The 22628-nt window shown below is 46.0% G+C and overlaps 1 protein-coding gene and 1 pseudogene across 2 annotated transcripts in view; both read left to right on the plus strand.

Annotated features, from left to right (window-relative positions):
* The window catches only part of LOC308164011 (solute carrier family 2, facilitated glucose transporter member 1-like), a gene marked incomplete at both ends in the record, with an annotated part of 18796 nt that extends 6751 nt beyond the window's left edge, over nt 1-12045 (plus strand). The window contains 4 exons of the mRNA XM_080538177.1: nt 2984-3088; nt 5304-5405; nt 6031-6234; nt 11824-12045. Coding sequence (XP_080394303.1) covers nt 2984-3088; nt 5304-5405; nt 6031-6234; nt 11824-12045 — 633 coding nt within the window. The remainder of the gene's footprint in view (nt 1-2983; nt 3089-5303; nt 5406-6030; nt 6235-11823) is intronic.
* An 8419-nt stretch (nt 12046-20464) lies between these two features.
* Nucleotides 20465-22628, plus strand: LOC308163640 (trafficking protein particle complex subunit 6b-like; annotated as a pseudogene). The gene is made up of 6 exons: nt 20465-20545; nt 20716-20785; nt 20918-21035; nt 21140-21223; nt 21340-21433; nt 22564-22628. The product of its transcript is annotated as a trafficking protein particle complex subunit 6b-like (transcript).

Genomic DNA, 22628 nt, shown 5'->3' on the forward strand with positions numbered 1-22628 from the left:
AGCGCTATATAAATCCAATGAATTATTATTATTATTATTATTATTATCCTGCCGCACTGATGTTAAGATCTCTGCATTGCTGCCTGAGATCCTGTGCGGCAGGCACAAATGGGTGTCTCGACTTGAGACGCCGGGAGGGCTCCGCTGTTATAGTGAGCCTATCATATCCCTGAGGGGGGCCGTTCTTGAGGCGTCGAAGCCTGCTTAGCTGTCCGCAACCGGTGGTGAGGGTAAAGCTGTGATTACGGATGAGCTCCATGATCATTCTGACCATGTGCCTGTCCGGCAGCAGGCGGAGCAGCTTGCAGGTGAGGCCGCGATGCCATACGGTATCGTAGGAAGCCGTCAGATCTATAAAGACGGCCCGGCTTCTTTTTAGCCGAAAAGCAATCCTCGATGTCTTGAGTCATCAGGGTGACTTGATCTACGGTCGACCTCCCACGTCGGAACCCGGCCTGCTCACGTGGGAGCAGCGGGTCGACAATTGGTTCGATGCGGGCGTAGATGAGACGCTCGAGGATCTTGAAGGGGATGCATAACAGAGAGATGGGACGGTAACTCTTAGGGTCCCCTTCAGGCTTATTCGGTTTAGGGATCCCAACAACTAGGGCTCTTCGCCATTTTGGGGATCTTGGGGATCTTGAGTTGGCGCAAACAGGAAGTGAGGAACGCTCTCAGCCAGGACTTCAAGGCGGGTGCGGCATGGAGAATAAGCTCCGGGCAGATGGAATCAGGCCTCGTAGCTTTCCCTGGCTTTAAATGCTGGAGGGCAGCAGCGAACTCCTCCGGGGTGAATTCACGGGAGATGGAGTCACTGCTAGGTGTTGTGGCCCTCCAGAGGCAGAAGTCGAGAAGACTCGCGGTCTTTGCCCTCGTATGACCCACTTTTCACGAATTGTAATGCGATTTTATTTGCAGAGATGGGGCAGTGACGAGGGGAGTGTCTGGACCTACCAGTGAGATTGTTCATGGTACTCCATGCCTTACGGCTGGAGTGCGAGAAGTCGATGGAATCAATAACCTCCTCCCAGCGCTCCTGTCGTTTACGGTTGAGTCTTGACAGCAAGGCCTGTCCGACTTAGCTCCTGCAGGGGCCTGGAGGAAGGCACAGTGGAGCTTCTCACACTCCTCATCCCAACACGGTTTGTAGCTATTGCGACGTCCGCGTGGGATGGATTTTTTTGCCACTTTCACCAACATGCCGCAGAAGTCCCGGTACGCCTCATACACTTTGTTAGTGTTAGGCGATGGGAGGTGCCTTGTGGATTTGTTGGTAAGGAGGCGGAAGCGTTTCCAGTCGGCCTTTCGGAGGTTCCACCGTTTCACTGGCTCACTCGGGACAAGGTCCACGAGTTTGGCTGTTGTTATCAGTGAGGGTCGATGTTGAGACCTCGGGAACTTTCCTAGCACACGTCTATTAGGGAGCCGGTTGTCAGCGCTGACACGAATGCCAGGTCAGGGTTCGTCCCAGTGTTCCAGCGACCGGAGCGGAAACTGGCTGCGCCCTTGGGGTCGTACAACAGGGCCAGGCTGTTATTAGCTGCCCAGACAGCCAGGTTCTCTCTGTCGGGTGAGTTGGTACGGTAGCCCCAGTCTTCATGCTGGCAATTGAAGTCACCAGCATAGATACAGGGGTGGGGGAACACTGGTAGACACACTGGTGTGATTCGCGAGGGTGGAGGTTTGTAGACGTTGACGTTTTTAGACCGGCAACGTCCACGCACAGCCACTCAATCTCCGAGTCAGCCGGGGATTGGTCAGCGAGAGTCCAGCTCAACCTTTGTTGGACAAACGTGGCGAGGCCATGCTTCCTGCTCAGGGTAGACCCAGCTAGCTCAAAGTTTGGTAGAACTAGCTTGTCTGCTGATATGCAGTGGGTCTCCTGGAGGAGAATGACGAGGGCCTTGGTGGTATTGACCAGGTGTTCGATGACGTCGATCTTACTGGGGGTTAGTCCTTCGGTGTTCAGCTGCAGTATTCTGGGTTCGAGGTCAGCAGACCTCTCCCCCGGCTGCTGCCGAACACCAGCCCGGGTGAGGGGCCCTGGTTGGCAAACTTTGTTTGTTAGCTAGCCAGCTAATTCAGGGAGAGTCAATGACTGTCCATTGTCCTTTTTAAATAAACGAATAAATAAAATAAAAAATACACACAGGCAGACATGTACACCCACACACACACACACACACACTCTCAAAGGTGGACATGACCAATAGACTCAGTTACAATTGCACTCTTTTTCTAACTCATGCATGCTCATTTGTGACACGTTCTAGTGTTTTGGTCCGCATGTTGGGATTCCCATTTAACGTTCTGACTTTTCTTTAGAAAAATGCGGATTCATTTCCGCATTGTTGAAAGTCAACGACACGCTCGCTAATCAACTAACACAGCTTGTTTTGTGAGCCTGCTAACAATGTAAAGTAGTGTTATAGTTAACTAGGTAGCAGTGGGGATTACTCACTGAATCCATTGTGTTGCAATATTTTGGCTTGACTAGCGAGTTTGTGTTGTGATTCTCAACAACGTCAAAATGGATTTATGTGTTTCAAAATAGAAGCCCGAACAAACATTTTGATTGGTTGCCGACATGCGGACTAAAACAGTAGACAGTGTCGCATTTTTCATCCATAACACAGACTTTTAATTCACACACATGTTGACGAATGCAGACACACACACATACAAACAGCCTGGAAACAAAGATGCACACACACACGCATACAAACAGCCTGGAAACAAAGATGCACACACACACGCATACAAACAGCCTGGAAACAAAGATGCACACACACACATACAAACAGCCTGGAAACATAGATGCACACACGAGAAGAGCTCAAATGATCAGGCTTCATGGCTCTCCGCGGACATGTCCTGCTTGTCATCCCTTCTCTCTCTCTCACCCATCCTTCCTGTCATAATCTATACTGTCTCTACCAAAAAAATATTAATAATAATGGTAGTGTGTTGTGTTGCGCTGCAGGTGTTCTACTACTCCACCAGCATCTTCCAGAAGGCGGGCGTGTCTCAGCCGGTTTACGCCACCATCGGGGCTGGGGTGGTCAACACTGCCTTCACCGTGGTGTCGGTAAGAACACACTGTACCAGCCTGAACACACTGAACCACCTGAACACACTGAACACACTGAACACACTGTACCAGCCTGAACACACTGTACCAGCCTGAACACACTGAACACACTGTACCACCTGAACACACTGTACCAGCCTGAACACACTGTACCACCTGAACACACTGTACCCCCCTGAACACACTGTACCAGCCTGAACACACTGAACCAGCCTGAACACACTGTACCACCTGAACACACTGTACCACCTGAACACACTGAACACACTGTACCACCTGAACACACTGAACACACTGTACCACCTGAACACACTGTACCAGCCTGAACACACTGAACCAGCCTGAACACACTGTACCAGCCTGAACACACTGTACCAGCCTGAACACACTGAACCAGCCTGAACACACTGTACCACCTGAACACACTGTACCACCTGAACACACTGAACACACTGTACCACCTGAACACACTGTACCAGCCTGAACACACTGAACCAGCCTGAACACACTGTACCAGCCTGAACACACTGTACCAGCCTGAACACATTGTACCACCTGAACACACTGAACACACTGTACCATCCTGAACACACTGTACCAGCCTGAACACACTGTACCACCTGAACACACTGTACCACCTGAACACACTGTACCCCCCTGAACACACTGTACCACCTGAACACACTGTACCAGCCTGAACACACTGAACACACTGAACACACTGTACCATCCTGAACACGCTGTACCAGCCTGAACACACTGTACCAGCCTGAACACACTGTACCCCCCTGAACACACTGAACACACTGTACCACCTGAACACACTGTACCAGCCTGAACACACTGAACACACTGAACACACTGTACCAGCCTGAACACACTGTACCAGCCTGAACACACTGTACCACCTGAACACACTGTACCCCCCTGAACACACTGTACCAGCCTGAACACACTGTACCCCCCTGAACACACTGTACCACCTGAACACACTGAACACACTGTACCCCCCTGAACACACTGTACCAGCCTGAACACACTGTACCAGCCTGAACACACTGAACACACTGTACCATCCTGAACACACTGTACCCCCCTGAACACACTGAACACACTGTACCAGCCTGAACACACTGTACCAGCCTGAACACACTGTACCAGCCTGAACACACTGAACACACTGTACCATCCTGAACACACTGTACCACCTGAACACACTGTACCCCCCTGAACACACTGTACCACCTGAACACACTGAACACACTGAACACACTGAACACACTGTACCAGCCTGAACACACTGAACACACTGTACCAGCCTGAACACACTGTACCATCCTGAACACACTGAACACACTGAACACACTGAACACACTGAACACACTGTACCAGCCTGAACACACTGTACCCCCCTGAACACCCTGAACACACTGAACACACTGTACCACCTGAACACACTGTACCACCTGAACACACTGTACCAGCCTGAACACACTGTACCAGCCTGAACACACTGTACCACCTGAACACACTGTACCAGCCTGAACACACTGTACCATCCTGAACACACTGAACACACTGTACCATCCTGAACACACTGTACCAGCCTGAACACCCTGAACACCCTGAACACACTGAACACACTGAACACACTAGGTTGTAGCCTGGAGTTCAACAAGTCCAAATCCTTGGGTACAGCTGTTAGATTTGTGTCGATCAAGGGTTGAGAGAGATGTCTTCAGTTCCCCTGACCGAAGTCATCTAGGAAGCAGTAAAAGTTGGCAACGTTCTTGCAGAAAGATTAGAAAAATATGTGCATGATTTCATTCAATTTTAACCGTGCCCCGAACCCTGTTTGGCCTCATAAGGACCAGTGGGGTTGCGGAGGCTAAAAGCTTTAGTTATAAATGTTTAAATGTTGAAGCCTGGGAATCACTGTGGAAAAGCATTTGACCTTTGGCACGCACAGTGTATGCCTTTGTGGAAAACCGGCTAATGACCTCTTGCATTACTCATAGACCTCGCTCAGTCTGTAAGTAGTCCAGATCTCTGCCCTACAAGTGTTGAAAGGGGGTATATAAACAGAAAGGGGGTATATAAACAGAAAGGGGTATATGCAAATATTTCTAACTTCATACCACATCCACATTAAACTCTCACTCACACTCCCATCCTCTTTCCTCCCCTCTTCCTCTTCTTCTCTCTCTGCTAGCTGTTTGTGGTGGAGCGGGCAGGCAGAAGATCCCTTCATCTCATTGGCTTACTAGGAATGGCTTTCTCCTCTGTCCTGATGACCATCGCCATGGCGCTGCTGGTATGTGTCTGACAGAACATGATGATAAGAAAATCGACTGTGACATGGTCTGGTGAAAAGGGCCGCATGTCGGCAATTCTCAAGCATATTACGAAAGTTGAAGTGTTGAAGAGCCCACTCGATATAACAAACAACAGTTTTAAGATCACTAAATACTTGCCTCATCTGCCCTAGGCTACTGGGTAAGTGATACATGGCTTGTAAACAAACGTACGTTTTAGGACGTGTTCAAAAGCAAGGACTGTGCGATCATCTAATTATGTGTAGTTATGAGTTTTTAGCATGTTGATGTTCTATCAGCGATGTGGTAAACATGCTGTTAGATGACCAGAGCGATGTTCCTTTTTAGCCGCTAGCTATTAGCAGCTGTTTTTTGCGCGTGTTTTGATTCAGAGCTTTATTGTCGAAGTGTCCTTGAGAGAGGCACTGAACCCCTAATTGCTCCAGGCAATGGCTTTGACCTTTTGCCCAGAGCATAAATACATTTCATTGTACTCGATGACGTTGTGTGCGATGACAGAGCTTGAATCCCTTTACTTTCCCTTACACCACCTTTGTTAAACTGATTACAAAGTGAACTTTCATCTGACCATCACCTCAAAATGACAATGTCCGCGTTCCACAGGACAGATTGAGGTGGATGTCTTACGTCAGCATCGCAGCTATCTTCAGCTTCGTGGCGTTCTTTGAGATTGGCCCCGGCCCCATCCCCTGGTTCATCACGGCGGAGCTGTTCTCCCAGGGCCCGCGGCCCTCCGCCATCGCCGTGGCAGGCTTCTCCAACTGGACAGCCAACTTCATAGTGGGCATGAGTTTCCAGTACGTAGAGGTAAGGAGACTGGAAAATCACTCCCCCCCCCCCCCATTTTCTGTCTGTTTGTTTCTCTTAAACAGTTTTGTTTGAGTTGAGTTGAGTTTCAGCTGGCCGTTCTATTCAAAGCGTATACCTCCAGCCAACTGATGTGTGTTACAACTGGGTAAACGCTGTACAGTAGGTAACTGTTTCTTCAAATGTGCATGTTGTCGTCATCATGGTGGTGGGATACCTCAATGGCGGTACTGCGGCAGATAGTGCTTTACGTTGGTAAAAGAGACAAATGCAAAACCTTTACTGTGGGAATAAACACCTCAGTTTACTGTTAGAATAAATGACTCCCTTTGATTAGGCCTATAATGACATAACGTACATATCGTTTTGTTATATAGAGATCTTCCCTATATACACAATATTATATATTTCAATGTTTGTGTCGTTGAGAAACAGTAATATTCGAATTGCTCAAAGACGCCCCCTGGTGGTTGTAATAACCCCAAGAAAACGGCAGTACCACTGTCTCAACCATACTCTGCCTTGTTGACAAATCCATATATCGAACACAGACCTACTGTATACATACGTCAATCTCTACATACTGTATGGCTTTTGTTGTGTCCTGCCCTTTAAGACGGAATCACGTGTTAGACTAAGGAGGAAGTTGAAGTGTATGCTGGGTAGTGGGCTGCCATACTGATTCATGCTGAGAAGTTATGTTGAGTAGTTTGCTGCTATACTCATGCTGAAAAGAATAAACCTGCGTTTGATGGACCACGTTCTCTATCGACTATTATTACTTACAAGTCCAGTCCGGACACCACAATTGGCGACGAGTAATCGGAGTTTACTAGTTTTTTTACAATGGCTGTAAACGTGCCGTTTCCCTGTTTTTTCCTGCCTGCGCCTGGTGAGCCCACCATTCCATTCAAGACATGGCGGCAAATTTTTGAGAACTATTTGCTGGTCATCAATGCTAGCGGTAATGCTTGGCCTGCTGCACGGCGTAGAGCCGTCTTACTACACTGCCTGGGCACCGAGGGACAGCGTCTCTTCTACTCGCTCCCAAACACAGGTGCAGACTACGATACTGCAATGACTGCGTTGGAGGAGTACTTTGTGCCCAAGACAAACACTGTTGCTGAACGCCATGCTTTCCGTAAGAGAGTACAGATGCAGAATGAAACGGTCCTTCAGTATGTGATTGCACTACGTGAACTTGCAGCTACGTGCGACTATGGCGATCGTGCGGATGAGGCGATCCGTGATCAGCTAGTGGAACATCTACACAACCCGCGGATCCGTGAAAGACTTTTGATGGACAATAAACTTACACTGGAAAGGGCCATGACAACTGCTACACAGATTGAGGCTGCTACGGAGCAAGCTAAGGCCTTCTGTGAGCCGCGGCCTGCATCTGTGCAGGCGGTGCAGCACACTCCACAACGAACAGGGGGACAGTGGGGTAAGCGTACAAAGCCTAGGGAGGCTTCACAGCGGAAAACATGTTACCGCTGTGGATCAGATGGACATTTAGCTAATGCAACTAACTGCCCAGCTGCATCAGTTACATGCAGACAATGCAACAGAGTGGGTCACTTTGCCAAGGTGTGTCGCAGTACACAGACACACACCAAGGAGGTACGTGAGGTTGATCTCCCTGAATTTACAGTGTTATATACTGAACATTCTGCACGTAATAGTGATAAGATCACATGCACTGTGGAGATTATTTCAGAACACTCACAGTCCAGTAAAGTGGAATTGCTGGTTGACACTGGTTCATCTGTCTCTATACTGCCACAGAGCATCTACGCACAGTACTTTAAAAACATTCCACTTACTGAACCGACTGCCAGGCTGGTGTCTTACTCTAAAACCAGCATTCCAGTGCTGGGGTGCATGTCTGCTGATGTTTCTCTCCATGGCCGCACTGCTCCAGGTACCTTCTTCATTGTGGAGAGGGGGACCTCACTGATGGGGAGGGACCTAATGACTGTGTTAAGTGTGCATATTGCAAACAACAAAGTGGTGCCTCCTAATGACTCTGCATCTCTGCCTACTCCTGTGCTCCAGTGCACTACTGCATCTGCTCCCGCTGCTGTAGGGTGTGCAGAAAACTTTGTGCACCGCGTGAAGGTCGATTCCTCTGTCACACCGGTACGCCAAAAGCTGCGCCGGCTACCGCTGTCTGTCAGAGACGCAGTTTCTGATGAACTGAAGCGCTTACTCGCTGCTGGAGTGATCGAACCTGTCGACGCCTCTGCTTGGGTGTCCCCCATTGTCGTCATACAAAAGAAGACTGGAAAAATAAGGATGTGTGTCGACCTGCGTGAGCCCAATAAGGCGGTCATTATTGACGCCTTTCCACTGCCTCATATGGATGAGCTCCTTTCCAGCCTGAAAGGCTCCACCATCTTCTCATCCATTGACCTGGCTAACGCCTACTACCAGGTGCCTCTTGCTGAGGAGTCACGCGACCTAACGGCATTCATCACCCATGATGGACTGTATCGGTTCTGCCGTGTGCCATATGGACTGGCATCAGCGCCAGCTGCCTTTCAGAAGATGATGAGCATCATTCTCGCTGACCTGCCGGGTGTGGAGTACTACATTGATGATGTCATCATACATGGCAGTGACAGGCACACACATGACGAGGCTCTTAAAGTTACCCTGCAACGTCTGAAATCTGCTGGCTTGCAGCTTAATAACGACAAATGCCGTTTCCGTGAGCCCAGTCTACCATTCCTGGGTCACACTGTCTCTGCTGATGGTCTGCTTCCAGACACTGTACGCATACAGGCCATCGCTGAGGCTCCAGCACCCACTGACGCTACTACACTGCGTTCCTTCCTCGGCTTGCTCTCCTGGTACTCTAAGTTCCTGCCCAACCATGCCACTGTGGTGGAACCTATGCGAGCATGCCTGAGACAGACGGACAGTGCATTTCAGTGGACTGACGAAGCACAAGCCAGTTATGAAAGGGTCAAGCAACTGCTGGTAAAGAGCCAAGCCCTAGCATTGTTTGATCCTGCACTGCACACTATCATATCTACCGATGCATCTGACTACGGGTTGGGTGCTGTGATGTCACAAGTGGGCCCTGACAACGTTGAGAGAACTGTTGCGTTTGCATCTCGAACTCTCTCTGCGGCTGAGCGCAAATATGCTGTTGTGGAAAAGGAAGCCCTGGCCTGCGTCTGGGCTGTGGAGCGGTGGCGCACTTACTTGTGGGGACGCCGTTTCACTCTGAAGACGGACCACCAAGCGCTCACGACACTGATGACTACAAAGGGTGTCGGTCGCGCTGGTCTACGTGTTGCAAGATGGTCTGCCCGTCTCATGTCCTACAACTACGATGTCACCTACCGTCCAGGCTCTGACAACGCACCTGCCGACTGCATGTCTCGCTTACCTCTGCCTGCTGCATCTGCTCCGGCTGACGACGACACGGAGTACGTTGCTCTTCTCACCTCTACTAGTGAGTCTCTCTCTGCTGCTGACCTGGACTCTGCCTGTGCCTCATGTCCCGAGCTCACAATGCTCCGCGTCATCATCTCAAGTGGTTGGCCTCCTTCCTCTAAAGGTCTCGACCCTGTCTTGCTACCATACTACCCACTCCGCCATGAACTGTCTGTGAAGGACAGCTTCATATTTCGAGGCTCCAGAGTGCTTGTCCCTGACGCTCTCCGCCCTGCACTGATCTCCATTGCTCACGAGTCCCACCAAGGAGTGGTGCGGACCAAACAGAGACTTCGTGAACTGTACTGGTGGCCTAAAATGGATGATCAGGTGCTCAGTGCTATCCGTGCCTGCCACTTGTGCCAGTCAAATGACAAGACAGCAAAGCCACGTCCAGGTCCACTGCAACCTGTACCACTTCCTGATGGGCCATGGCAAAAGGTTGCCATGGATATAGTCGGCCCATTCGAAACAGCTGCTCCAGACTGCAGATACGCTGTTACAATGACTGACTACTTTAGTAAATGGCCTGAGGTAGCCTTCACCCGAGACATCACTACTAACACTGTGCTTGCCTTTATGTCATCTGTGTTCAGCCGGCATGGGAACCCGCTGAACATTGTCACTGACAACGGTGTGCAGTTTACGTCTGCATCATTCACATCCTTCCTGAAAGACAGACAAATCTCACACAGCCGATCTTCTCTCTACTACCCGGCTGCTAATGGGGCCATAGAAAGGTTCAATCGGGTGCTGAAACAAACCATCCAGCTGGCCATTCAGCAACATCAGCCTTGGAAACCAGCTGTGGTAGACTTTCTCCAGGTCTACCGTGCCACTCCTCATGCCACTACTGGTTCATCTCCTTTTGAACTGCTCCACGGTCGGCCCATGCGAACCAAGTTGACTCTGTTACCTCCTGCTCCTGAGTGTACTCCGGCGACGATGAACATTCGCCACAGAGTCAGTGAACGACAGCGCAAGATGAAGGCCTACACTGATGCCAAACGTGGTGCACGTCCTCCTGCTTTTCAAAAAGGGGACAAAGTGCGGGTTAAGAATCCTCTGCATGTGATGAAAGGTCACAGAAGGTACAGTGATCCTCTCACCATAAGCAAGAAGGTGGGGGACAGCACATACATTCTGAGTGATGGAAAGACTTGGAATGCCTCTCATCTCACTGCTTTCCCAGACACTGCCGCAACCACAGACGGAGACACTGTAGAGCCTGTGGTTGATCATTCACCCAGGCCTAGACGTAATATCCAGAGGTCTGGATGGCTAAAGGACTATGTCTCTTGAATAGCCTAATAATGGGTCACTGACAGTTGTTGAATTGTATTCCTGTTGTATGGGGATTGTTGCACTTATACTGTTTGCACTAATTTGGTCTATTGTTATTGTATTAGACTGTCATTACCTAGATTAATAATATTTAAGTTTCCTTATGTGATATTGATTGGGTAATGTGATATTGTTTTGTTTATACATGCTGAATCTACCATTTCATTTTTTTGCTTGCCTTGTTGTTAGTACAAGTAACTCTTTTCCAGAAAGGGGGAAATGTTGTGTCCTGCCCTTTAAGACGGAATCACGTGTTAGACTAAGGAGGAAGTTGAAGTGTATGCTGGGTAGTGGGCTGCCATACTGATTCATGCTGAGAAGTTATGTTGAGTAGTTTGCTGCTATACTCATGCTGAAAAGAATAAACCTGCGTTTGATGGACCACGTTCTCTATCGACTATTATTACTTACAAGTCCAGTCCGGACACCACAGCTTTTTAACACAATTAGAACAGCCATGAGGGGTCATTGGACCCCTGTGAGTAAAGACAAATGTTATCTTTGCACTCGATCAAATTTCAGGACCCTCCTTTCATGACTTTTCCTAGACATGTGCGTTCTACCACCCAGTATCCTTACATTTTCAAAATCACATCAGGATAAGCTAGTATAAAGCTATTTTGCCGTTTTTCTGTGTAGGAAGCAGGCTAATTTACAAGGTGGCCAACTAGTGGTCGTTGTGTGTAAATAGCAGCTTTAGCATTGTAAAGAGGCGGCTCTTTTAGTAGGTAAAAAAGGCACGGCTGTTCTACTGTTAATGGACGTTCCTCCGCTCTGTGCTTTTAATCTTCTCTCTAGCAATTGTGCGGGCCCTACGTCTTCATCATCTTCACGGTGCTGCTCCTGGGCTTCTTCGTCTTCACGTACTTCAAGGTGCCTGAGACCAAGGGACGCACCTTCGACCAGATCTCTGCCGGCTTCCGCCAGGGGGCGGCAGGACAGGGGCAGGATAATAAGTACTCTGCGTCGGAGGAGCTCCATAGCCTCGGGGGTCTAAACCTCTCTGACTCTCAGCTCTAAGACACCCCCCCCCCCTACACACACACACACACACACACACACACACACACACACACACACACACACACACACACACATACACACACCCCACAACACCCCCAGGCCTCCTAGAGCAGAGCTGTCCAAGTCAGACCACAACTGCAACTATTGATAGACAAGATGCTGCAGCCAGGGCAGCCGAGGGCAGCGACCCCCCCCCTTTCTATACAGAGAAGACCCCTGTCAACTGTGCTCAAGTTGTTTCTCAAACACTCACACATAATGTTGCCTATATCTGCACCGGCACAACCACTTAGAACGCACCAGCACATTGCTTATTTCTAAAGCCCCCCCCCCCCGGCCACACTAGTCTGTCAGAAAACAGACAAAAAAGTCTGCTATGTTGATGTGATTGGTGGAATTCGGGGTGTGATGTCGAACAACTCAACAAGCCTAGAAGCTCAACAACGCTTCCTCGTTTCTAACGGACTGTCGAAAGTTCAACTCCTCCACCTGAACATTTCTGTCCATGAAAAAAATACACAAATGGACACAGACAAACCCTTACCTCCGTAGTGTGGACATTTATTTGGACATCCCTCCCAGGGAAATTAAGGATAGAGCTTTCTCTCTCACTCTCTCACTCTCTCTCTCTCTCTCTCTCTCTGTCTCTCTCTCTCTGTCTCTCTCTCTCTCTCCCCCCATTTCATCAAGGAGACCTTGTCACACACTGAAAAAAACTGTGATTGCAATCCCACTTATTGAAGGCAATTTAATTTTCATACAGTAAAAACAAGCAACCAGTGGTGAGTAGATGTGATGAGTCTCAGTAGCTCACCTACAGTCATGATCCTCTAGATCTAGATGATCCTCTGATGATATTCAATACACTGAATACAAATCACTCTTGTCCAATCTTTGGACACCAGCCAGTCAACATTGGCCCAATGATAGCTTGCAGCAGTATCTCTGTGGCATATGAACTATCTTAATCCTGGAGACATATCTGTCAATATTTGACTTCTATTATTTATGCAGTAGTACTTAATGCAGTAGTAGAACAATGTAAAGGCAACAGTCTTTGTTAAAAGTGTTCTGTTTCTCCTCCTTGAGAAATGAATGAATCATGAAGTACATTGCATTTATAGGTTTGACTAAATGGTTGTATTAATATCGCTTTATACTGTAATTGACATGTTTATTGACCATAACAGTAACTCATAACAGTAACTTAAAGCGCACCATTATCTGATGAGCACCAGGACCAGATCTTTGATTTCTCTGGGGTTCAAATCAACTCAAAATAAGTTGTATTTTTTTTACATTTGAAAGTACATTTGACATAGGTCTCAATCAGTCATTGTTTTACTGTACGCTGTATATCAAACAATGACAGATACACTTGAGAAGTAGATTCATTTGCTCAGATGTTTTGAGATAATATTGTTGTAAGTGCAAATAGGCCAATCGTAGGCCATATAGCTCTGTTTAACATTCATCCCTCGGGATATGTATTTAAACTGCATCAGATGTGCATCCATGCCAGTGTAAAGGAGACTTCCTAGGCTAACCTTTTCAAATGAATTCATGGGTATAATTTATATCTGTGGTCCACACAGGAAAGACTTCCTGTAGCGTCACTGTTACTACAGTAAGTCGTGTATGGATATACGTTTATATTGTTGGCAAGTCGTGACGTTAGAATTATAAGGTTCTATCTCCATTTTGGTCAAAATTTAGTTTTTTACATAATCTGATCCATTAGGTGTTTATTAATGCCTGTGTGGTGTTATTTTTAAAATGTTGACATTTTTTAGTTAGTAATTCATAAAATACAAAGGTTTCATCTCACAAAACATAATGGAATGTAAAAACTTTGACGCTCAATATCTCTGAACTGCCCTAAACGGAGATAGAACCTTATAATTCTAAGCTCACAAAGTGTAAAATGTACTCTACCTTAAGCTGTGGAATCTAGAGGAGGACTGCTCTGTGAATTCAGAGGGGGGTGATGTTCATGTCCTCTGGTTATTAAGATGCATAGAAGACCTTAGTCTTCAATCTGTCAGTCTTCAGTCTGTCAATCCACTGAGTTAAGACTTACTGTTCCATCAATACACTGGTATGTCATGTTTTTCTAACTGTGTGCATTCATGCATGTCATGGGTATGTGAGTGTGTGCTTGCTATGTGTCTGTGTTTTTGACACATGTGAGCACAAGAATGGACATGTGACATAATACACTGCTTGAAGAAATGAAGGGAACACTTCAAGGATATGCCTCCCCAGACCCTCACTGACACACCAAACCGGCCATGCTGGAAGATGTTGCAGGCACCACGGCGTCACCAGACTCTTTCACGTCTGTCACATGTGCTCAGTGGGAACCTGCTCTCATCTGTGAAGAGAACGGGGCGCCAATGGTGAGCCTGCCGATTCTGGTGTTCTCTGGCAAATGCCAGTCGAGCTGCACGGTGCTGGGCTGTGAGCAGGGTTCGAGTTATGTGGGAGCCAATGGGAGCTGAGCTCCCATAGAGATGGTCTGAGCTCCCTTGAAGACAGTAAAATCAAAAATCTGTGGGGGTCGCTAATAATACATTACCACAACTATTATTTGATCAAAATGTAAATGTAATGAATATTATTTAATTTATATTATAAATATTGTAAAATAAACACGTTTTCCAAAAGAACTACGCGCACCATTAATCTCCTGTGAATGACAGTATGCCTTTGACTGCCTGCACTTCACCACCAAGACACCATGGGGCGCAGTAGAATATTGAGCAACAGCAAAAGGTTGATTAATCAGCTGTGCGGTAAACCGTTGGAACACACAGTGCACAGCTGATTAATCAATTAAACCAATAGAGTGAGACAGGATATGTTCATGCAAGGTGCCTTTCAGGAAGTAGTGGAGATCGTGCACCTAGCCTATTATTGAGAAGCAAACATTCATTCATTAGCTATACAGGAGTATATACATACAGTAGCTACCATGCCACCCAAAAAAAGGCCACTGCTGCCGACCGGGTCATCAAGCCTAGAAAATTTCGGGTTTTTATCAAAGAAACCTGCTATGACACCTAACGTTAGCCCTGCTGACAAATTTGACCCTCTCCCGTTCATCCAATCTTGGATAAAGAAAGGACATCGGACGTCAGCATCATGGGTTCCAGGACCGCGACCGCAGCCTACTGAAAACAGACCACTTTGGTCTATCTTGTCTCCGTAAAGGTAAGGTGGCTTTTACTTTTTACTAACCTAGTGTACATATTTTTCGCTCCTTCTGTATAGCAAAAATAACACAATTATTGGCCGAGATACATGTGTGACTATCGCTTTTATAGCTGTTGTTTCATGTGGGGCTGTTGATGTGGTGAAATGAGTAGCCTGCAGCTGTGGCGTCAGGATATGTTGGTATTTGAGGAGGAGGATGAGGATGATGTTTCGGTACCGGTACCGTTTTTAAAGTATCGATTTGTCACCGGTATCGAATAAAACCCAAACTGTACCCAACCCTAACTATATGTTTACATGCCAACTAATTAGCTAATTCATTTCTGTCATTTAGAGCTGAGGGGAGCAACAGAGAGACGGACAACAGGACAGCAACAGAGAGACAGACAACAGGACAGTAACAGAGAGACAACGGGAGAGGAGAGCAATAGAGACAGAACTGAATGCACTGAACCTTTTTTTATTCTTTGCATTATTAACACTGTTGTGTTATTGTGTTATTAAAGTGTTTAAGGGCCGGTTTCACAGACAAGGCTTAGGCCTAGTCTTGGACTAAAAAACACTTTCAATGTAAAATCTCCACTCAAGATGCTTTTTAGTCTAGGATTAGGCTTAAGCCTTGTCTGTGAAACCGACCCTATGGGCCGGTTTCACAGACAAGGCTTAAGCCTAGTCCTGGACTAAAAAACATCTTCAATGGAGATTTTACATTGAAAGTGTGATTTAGTCCAGGACTAGGCTTAAGCCTTGTCTGTGAAACCGGCCCTATGTGTTTTATGGTAAAGCATTATGAGTGGTGTGTGTGTGCAGGGTGCTCGTGAGTTGTATATTTTGGGGAGGGGGAGGCTTGTGTATGGGGGCGGGGGGTCCTCACACAAAGGAGTAGCCTAGGGCCACTGACCACCTTAATCCTCTACTGCCTATAGCTAATTAAAACTTGTAAGTCCCATCGCTGTGTGGGCATGATTCGCGCGTGCATGAGAACATTTCGCACTGTTATTTTGGAGACCCCCACAGAGTTCAGCTTATAACTCGAACCCTGGCTGTGAGCACAAGTCCCACTAGAGGACGTTGGGCCCTCATGCCACCCTCATTGTGTCTGTTTCTAACAGTTTGTTCAGAAACATGCACATGAGTAGCCCGCTGGAGGTCATTTTGTAGGACTCTGGCAGTGCTCCTCCTGTTCCTCCTCACACAAAGGAGCAGATACCGGTCCTGCTGCTGGGTTGTTGCCCTTCTACAGCCCTGTCCAGCTCTCCTCGTGTAATGGCCCATCTCCCTGTATCTCCTCTACGCTCTTGAGACTGTGCTGGGAGACACAGCCAACCTTCTTGCGATGGCACATATGGATGTGCTATCCTGGAGGAGCTTCACCGCCTCATGCTACCAGTAGTGAAGGGCACTAGCAAAATGCAAAACTAGAGAAAAATCTGCCAGGAAGGATAAGGAGAGAGAAATGATCTGTGGCCACCACCTGCAAAACCATTTCCTTTTGGAGGGTTGTCTTGCTGTTTCCTCTCCTGTCCACCAACGCAGGTGAAATTGATTAACAATCGTCTACGCTTCCTAACTGGACAGATCGATATCCCAGAAGTTTAATTTACTTGGTGTTATACTGTGATGATTAAATGTTCCCTCCATTTTTTTTGCAGCATATAAAAAGTTGATATAGATGTACAGTATGTATGTATGTATAGATGTACCAGAATAAGCGTAAATATAATATTTGTACAGACATTGTCATTCAAGACATACTGTAGTTGTGTTACACACTCACCTCTGCCTTCCAACGCAAAGATCTAACTAACCAGGTACCTAACACCTAAGATCTAACTAATCAGGTACCTAACACCTAAGATCTAACTAATCAGGTACGAAGCATGGACACTCCTATCTTATCTCCTAAAATATCTTATTTTATGAGTGAGTTGTAAAATGTTTGTTATGTACCAAAAACAAAAGGCTAATCTGTGTGTAGTGGTGGGGGGGGTTGGTAAGTAGGAGGCAGGTGTTTTCGTTTCTTTTCTTTTGTTAATCTATGTGCCAAGACGTGCTGCTGTCCTCACAGTCTCCCCTGTGTCTTGAGAACAGTTGTATGGTAGCTAGATCCCTGACCAATAAAACAGAGCTGTACACAGAGAACCAGATTATTGTCTTTTCCTACTGTCGTCATGATATTATTGTTATTTTTCAGTTCATGGCCTCCTTGTCTTCACTATGTCTCCTTTATGTAGAGATAGTTGATGAATGAAGTTTAGGGACATGTCTCCTTGAGAAATCCAAAAGATAATAGTGATACTATAAGTGTGTGTGTGTGTGTGTGTGTGTGTTCTAAAGTATACATTCATGGATGGAAACCAGTGTCAGTGTTGTGTGATCATGATGTGAAAGGGACACAAACACATTGTCATTGTTGGGCGTGAAATCATTTTATTTTTATGTTTAACTATTGTATGTGTGTGTGTGTGTGTGTGTGTGTGTGTGTGTGTGTGTGTGTGTGTGTGTGTGAGAGAGAGAGAGAGAGAGACAGACAGAGAGAATGTGTCAGTGACGCTCCGATCTCCTCTACTGTCTGGGTGGGAGGACTAGGCAGGTATTGATCTCAGGCTGGCTTGCTGCTCTCTTGCACCCCCTGCTGCCCGACGTCTCTTCTGAACTGGCAGACATCTTCCTCCCTATCTTCTTCGGTGGTGGGAGCGTGCTGGGGTCTTTGAATGCACGGATCCTGAGGACCCATTGAGGGTCCCTCTTGAGTCGGCTCACTCTCTGAGTAACAGGACTGTCCCTCAGGCCCTCCTCCTCTGTCAGGGGGCAGGGAAGGCGACCCTGCACGTGACTGACACTGCCCTCCGCATGCCGCACTGCACTCTGGGACAGGCCTGGAGACTGTGACACCTGCTGGGGCGGCTTGGGACAGGACACAGCCTTCTGAGAGGAGCTGAATCCTCCATGAAGCCTTCTCAGGAGCATCCTGAGGGCAGTAGGGTTGCTGGGGTCCTCAACCAGGATGGACTCCCACAGCTCAGCAGCTCTAGCAAGGCGAGCAGCTTTGAGTTTGGCACCAAGAGGCAGAACTGTGGCTGGCCTGTTGTTGCTGGAGACCAGGGACTCCTCCTCTGGTCTAAATGCTATAGGTGATACCTGAGAAGTGGACAGTCTATTTATAGTTTATCAAATACAGTATATGTGAATTACCTTATTCTTTTCTCAAGCATTACATTCATTAATTTGGATGCATGGTTCTGGGGGGGATTGGTTCTAATAAAGAAGAGGAAACAATCACACAGGGAAAAAAGTAGTTAACGAAAAGAAAAACAATTAGGCCTACTCACCTTTCTCATTTCCAATTCCATTTCAGATAGATGCAGACAGGAACTGATGAAGGGTCTTTTATGGTATGACATTTTGTGAAGAGCTGCGTTTTTGCTGTTGTCAGTGAAAGCACAGTTGTGGATTCTAACTTTATTGTTGCTGCGTTTTCACAGATACTGGAACGAAGTTTCATCATCTAAGAACGATGGAACGTGGCGATGGAACGTGTGCGCACAGTCGATCACCATTGTTGCGTGGATCGACTTATAGGCTCCTTTTAATTGTTTTTTAATTGCGCTACCATAGAACTTGAATATACATATTCCCGAATTCGAGACGCTCGTTATCATGACGTTGCATTCAAGAACATTAAAACGTCAGTCCTTACATCATCATCATCATCATCATCATCATAATATGAATTTTTATTTTTATTTGTATAGCACTTTTCATGCAAACGTTGCAGCTCAAAGTGCTTTAATCATTATAGAATCATAATTTAATTATTTAGTCATTTAAAGGCAATGTTTTAGGAATATCTCAAATAATTATAAGGGAAACAAGTAATCTCAAATACACGCAATATCTAATAACACCATATCTTAGCTTCTATACTAAAAATAGACATTTTCCACGTTTCAGGTGTCCCTGATGGTGTCTATGGAGAGCAGGCCAGCCACAGTTCTGCCTCTTGGTGCCAAACTCAAAACTGCTCGCCTTGCTAGAGCTTCTGAGCTGTGCCACCTCTGGAAGCCTGCCCGCAGTTCTGGAGTGGTCCTCCGAAGGTTCATCCTGCGTGTGGTAGCCTACTGGTATTACGAAACATAACATAACATAACAAATCAAATCACAGTGTGTTTCATTACTAATTTCGACCAATAAACAAATGTCAAATCCCACCACGACCATGAAGCAGTGATGCCAGTGCCAGTAGAATAGATATCAATTTATTGGCCATTGTGCAATGTCAATGATAAGTTATTAACTCTTTATAAATTGTCAGATTGTAAATAATTATTAGGCAGCAAGTGGTCTCTGAAATCTGTTGATAGAATATGCCCAAAACCATCATATGATATGGCGTTTTCATTAGGGTTAGAATGCATAATAAATATGTTTGGTCTATTTTCATTGTCATGAAAGAATGAAGGTTTAAGTTTTGGACAACAATCTTTTCTGCGGTATTTGTCTGTATCCTACAGAGTTTGACGCCTAAGAAAAATATAGAATACTGCAACAACAACAAAAAACACACACATAGGACTAATGAGACGACTGCAATTGACTTCGATTCCTTTGCTTCCCGCCTCCTCGCTCTGACAGATGAGGTGACATATTACAACTATTCGGACGTAGCCGTCTTTACAACATTGTTGCAGTCGGCCAATATCTTATTACCACGTAGAACACGTGAACACCTGAAGAGACATTTAACACATGCAATTCTATGATTGAACAGAAGTGTTGTCAAATGTAGCTGCCAAAAGGGAAATAGTAGCCTATTGGAAGATGCGTATCATTGTCCTGATTCGATCGAAAGGCTTTCTATTCAGGCATACTTTTGGGCAACGGTTTGTTGATGTTTAAGGACCCCGGTAGTCTCTGTAACCTGAAAAAGCAAAATATTGATATCTGCTTATTTTATGGGCGATTATATTTAGCTAGGCCTTGTGTGATTGTATACGAATTCACATTAGAGCGCAGTATAATTCTGGCAATTAAGATCAGGTTTTGTGTTCATTTTGTCTTGATCTTTAGAGGAGGTTAACAGTTCCTAAATCTAGACCGAGCTCTTATTACAATACAACTATCTAAGTATAAATAGTCTAATTAGGGTGGTGTCACCGTTATTAATTAGTGGTATTTGACAAGGTTGGAACCGTCCAGGATGGCGGACGAAGCTCTTTTTCAGTTTTTACACAATGAAGTGATACAGTACATCTACACATCAGATGAACATGGGGAATTGGTAAGGTTTTCTTTCATTCTTTCTTTTTATGTGTATATTATGTATATGAAATAAAAAGACGCATAGACCCAGTTAACCGTAGGCTACCATAAATGTTGTAACGGTAGTCCTCTATCTCAGGCGAATCATTCAATCAATCAATCATTCAACTCACCCTCCTACCCCCTTAGGAAAATGGAAGATGTATTACCAAACTGGAAAATATGGGATTTCGAGTCGGTCAAGGACTAATAGAAATCTGTACACCTGCTTCTCTAAATTACACTCAAACCATTGTGTATATAGCCCATACGGGCTAACTCCCAGCCATGGCACTTAGAACTTAGCTCTTGCACTCAGAGTTAGGTGACAGATGATATCCTTCTTCTGTAGGTTCACCAAAGACACAGCACGGTTTAAAGACGAGTTGGACATCATGAAATTCATATGCAAAGACTTTTGGACCTGTGTGTTCAAAAAGCAAATTGACAACCTAAGAACAAATCACCAAGTAAGACTCCACTTCCTAATGACCTTCATTCATGAAGCAACTCTCATGGAAATGCTATATTGCCAAATACTTCAGCTTAATTGTCATTTGTGGTTTGTTTGCAGGGTATTTATGTGCTACAGGACAACAAATTCCGGTTACTCACTCAGCTCTCGGCTGGTAAACAGTATTTGGAGCATGCCCCAAAGGTGAGGAAGCATATTCACATCCATACCTGTGTTGCAAAAATTCCTTTTGTACGTTTCTGAATCTTTCCCTAACCATGGTCTTTGACCGATAATTCTGGAAATCTATGTCCCTGCAGTATTTGGCACTAACCTGTGGCCTGGTGAGAGGAGGGCTGTCCAGCCTGGGAGTGAAGAGCATTGTGACAGCCGAGGTGTCTGTCATGCCTGCCTGTAAGGACGTCTTTTTTCTGTGTGACAGTTTGTGCCAGTTGTGCCAGTTTGTACACCCCTCACCTCATTGCTCCTCTCGCAGTGAGCTTGTGGTTGAGTGGAGTGAGTGGTTGAAATGGCCCAATTGCTGATGTGGTTATCACCTGCAAGGCTCAACGGTCTGTACCTGGCTTGATTGAATAGGGGTCTTCACCGAAAGGTACGCAAGAGTGTGTGTCTCATAGTGAGGGGTCTCTCTCATCATCCTAAGAGAACCAGGGTTACATTTGTAAACTTTTAGTTTTGAGGCAGACTGGTTCAAACCATTAGTCTACCATTACTCAACCACTTGACAATCTACCAAAAATGTACCTCTTGAATACCCCAAACCTGATTAGACAACATTGACGTTGTATTGTGGGTCATGAGACTTGCTATGTTCATAGTTAGATCACTGTTTTCAAATGAACATGCTAAGGCCACATCCACACGGAGACGGAACCTGTGTTTTTCTTTTTCGTTTTGAAAAAGCTAAACACAGCTTAGCTAAACACGAAGTCGTCTCAAGAAATATGTGCGTCCAAACTAAACCACTGAAAATGCTGAAACGCTGCCACAAATTACACCAAAAACAGAGAAGAAGAATGGAGCATGTGCAAAACTTGTGCGATGAACAATCACACGAAGAAGAACAATGGTGGAAAATACAAGAATTATTTAATATCATTTAATAATATAATAATTCAATATTGAAGAACAGCTGTTCTCCATGTCCATTTGTTGCTGACGGTGGTAGTATAGGAGCAGTACATTTTGCTGTAAAAGCCCAATCAAGCTCAATAGCTTCTGCAGCACGAACGCAACAACCCTGTAAGGCGCATGGTTGTTGTTGTTGTTGTTGTTGTTGTTGTTGTTGGCTGGGTTAGCGCATGCGGGTTAAGGGAGAGGTGGGGCTATGGCGTCATCGTTTCAGGAAAGATGTGTATGACTTGTAACGACGGAAATCCAAGGGTGCTGTTTTCAGATTTGTTCACTCTGGGACCCGTTTTCAAAAAAGTCTATTGGTTGTATGTGATGACAGCTGTGATATCCTGACAGTGCAAGATGATAATCATATTTTCCTTGACTTGTTCTACTTTATTTCATCACAGGTAAATTCCAGGTCATGATCCAGAAAATGTAGCAGAAGGTGTGGCCTATCCACTCCAACCAGCCA

This window comes from Nansenia antarctica, assembly GCF_963989245.1.
Source record: "Nansenia antarctica genome assembly, chromosome: 8".
Classification (NCBI taxonomy): domain Eukaryota; kingdom Metazoa; phylum Chordata; class Actinopteri; order Argentiniformes; family Microstomatidae; genus Nansenia; species Nansenia antarctica.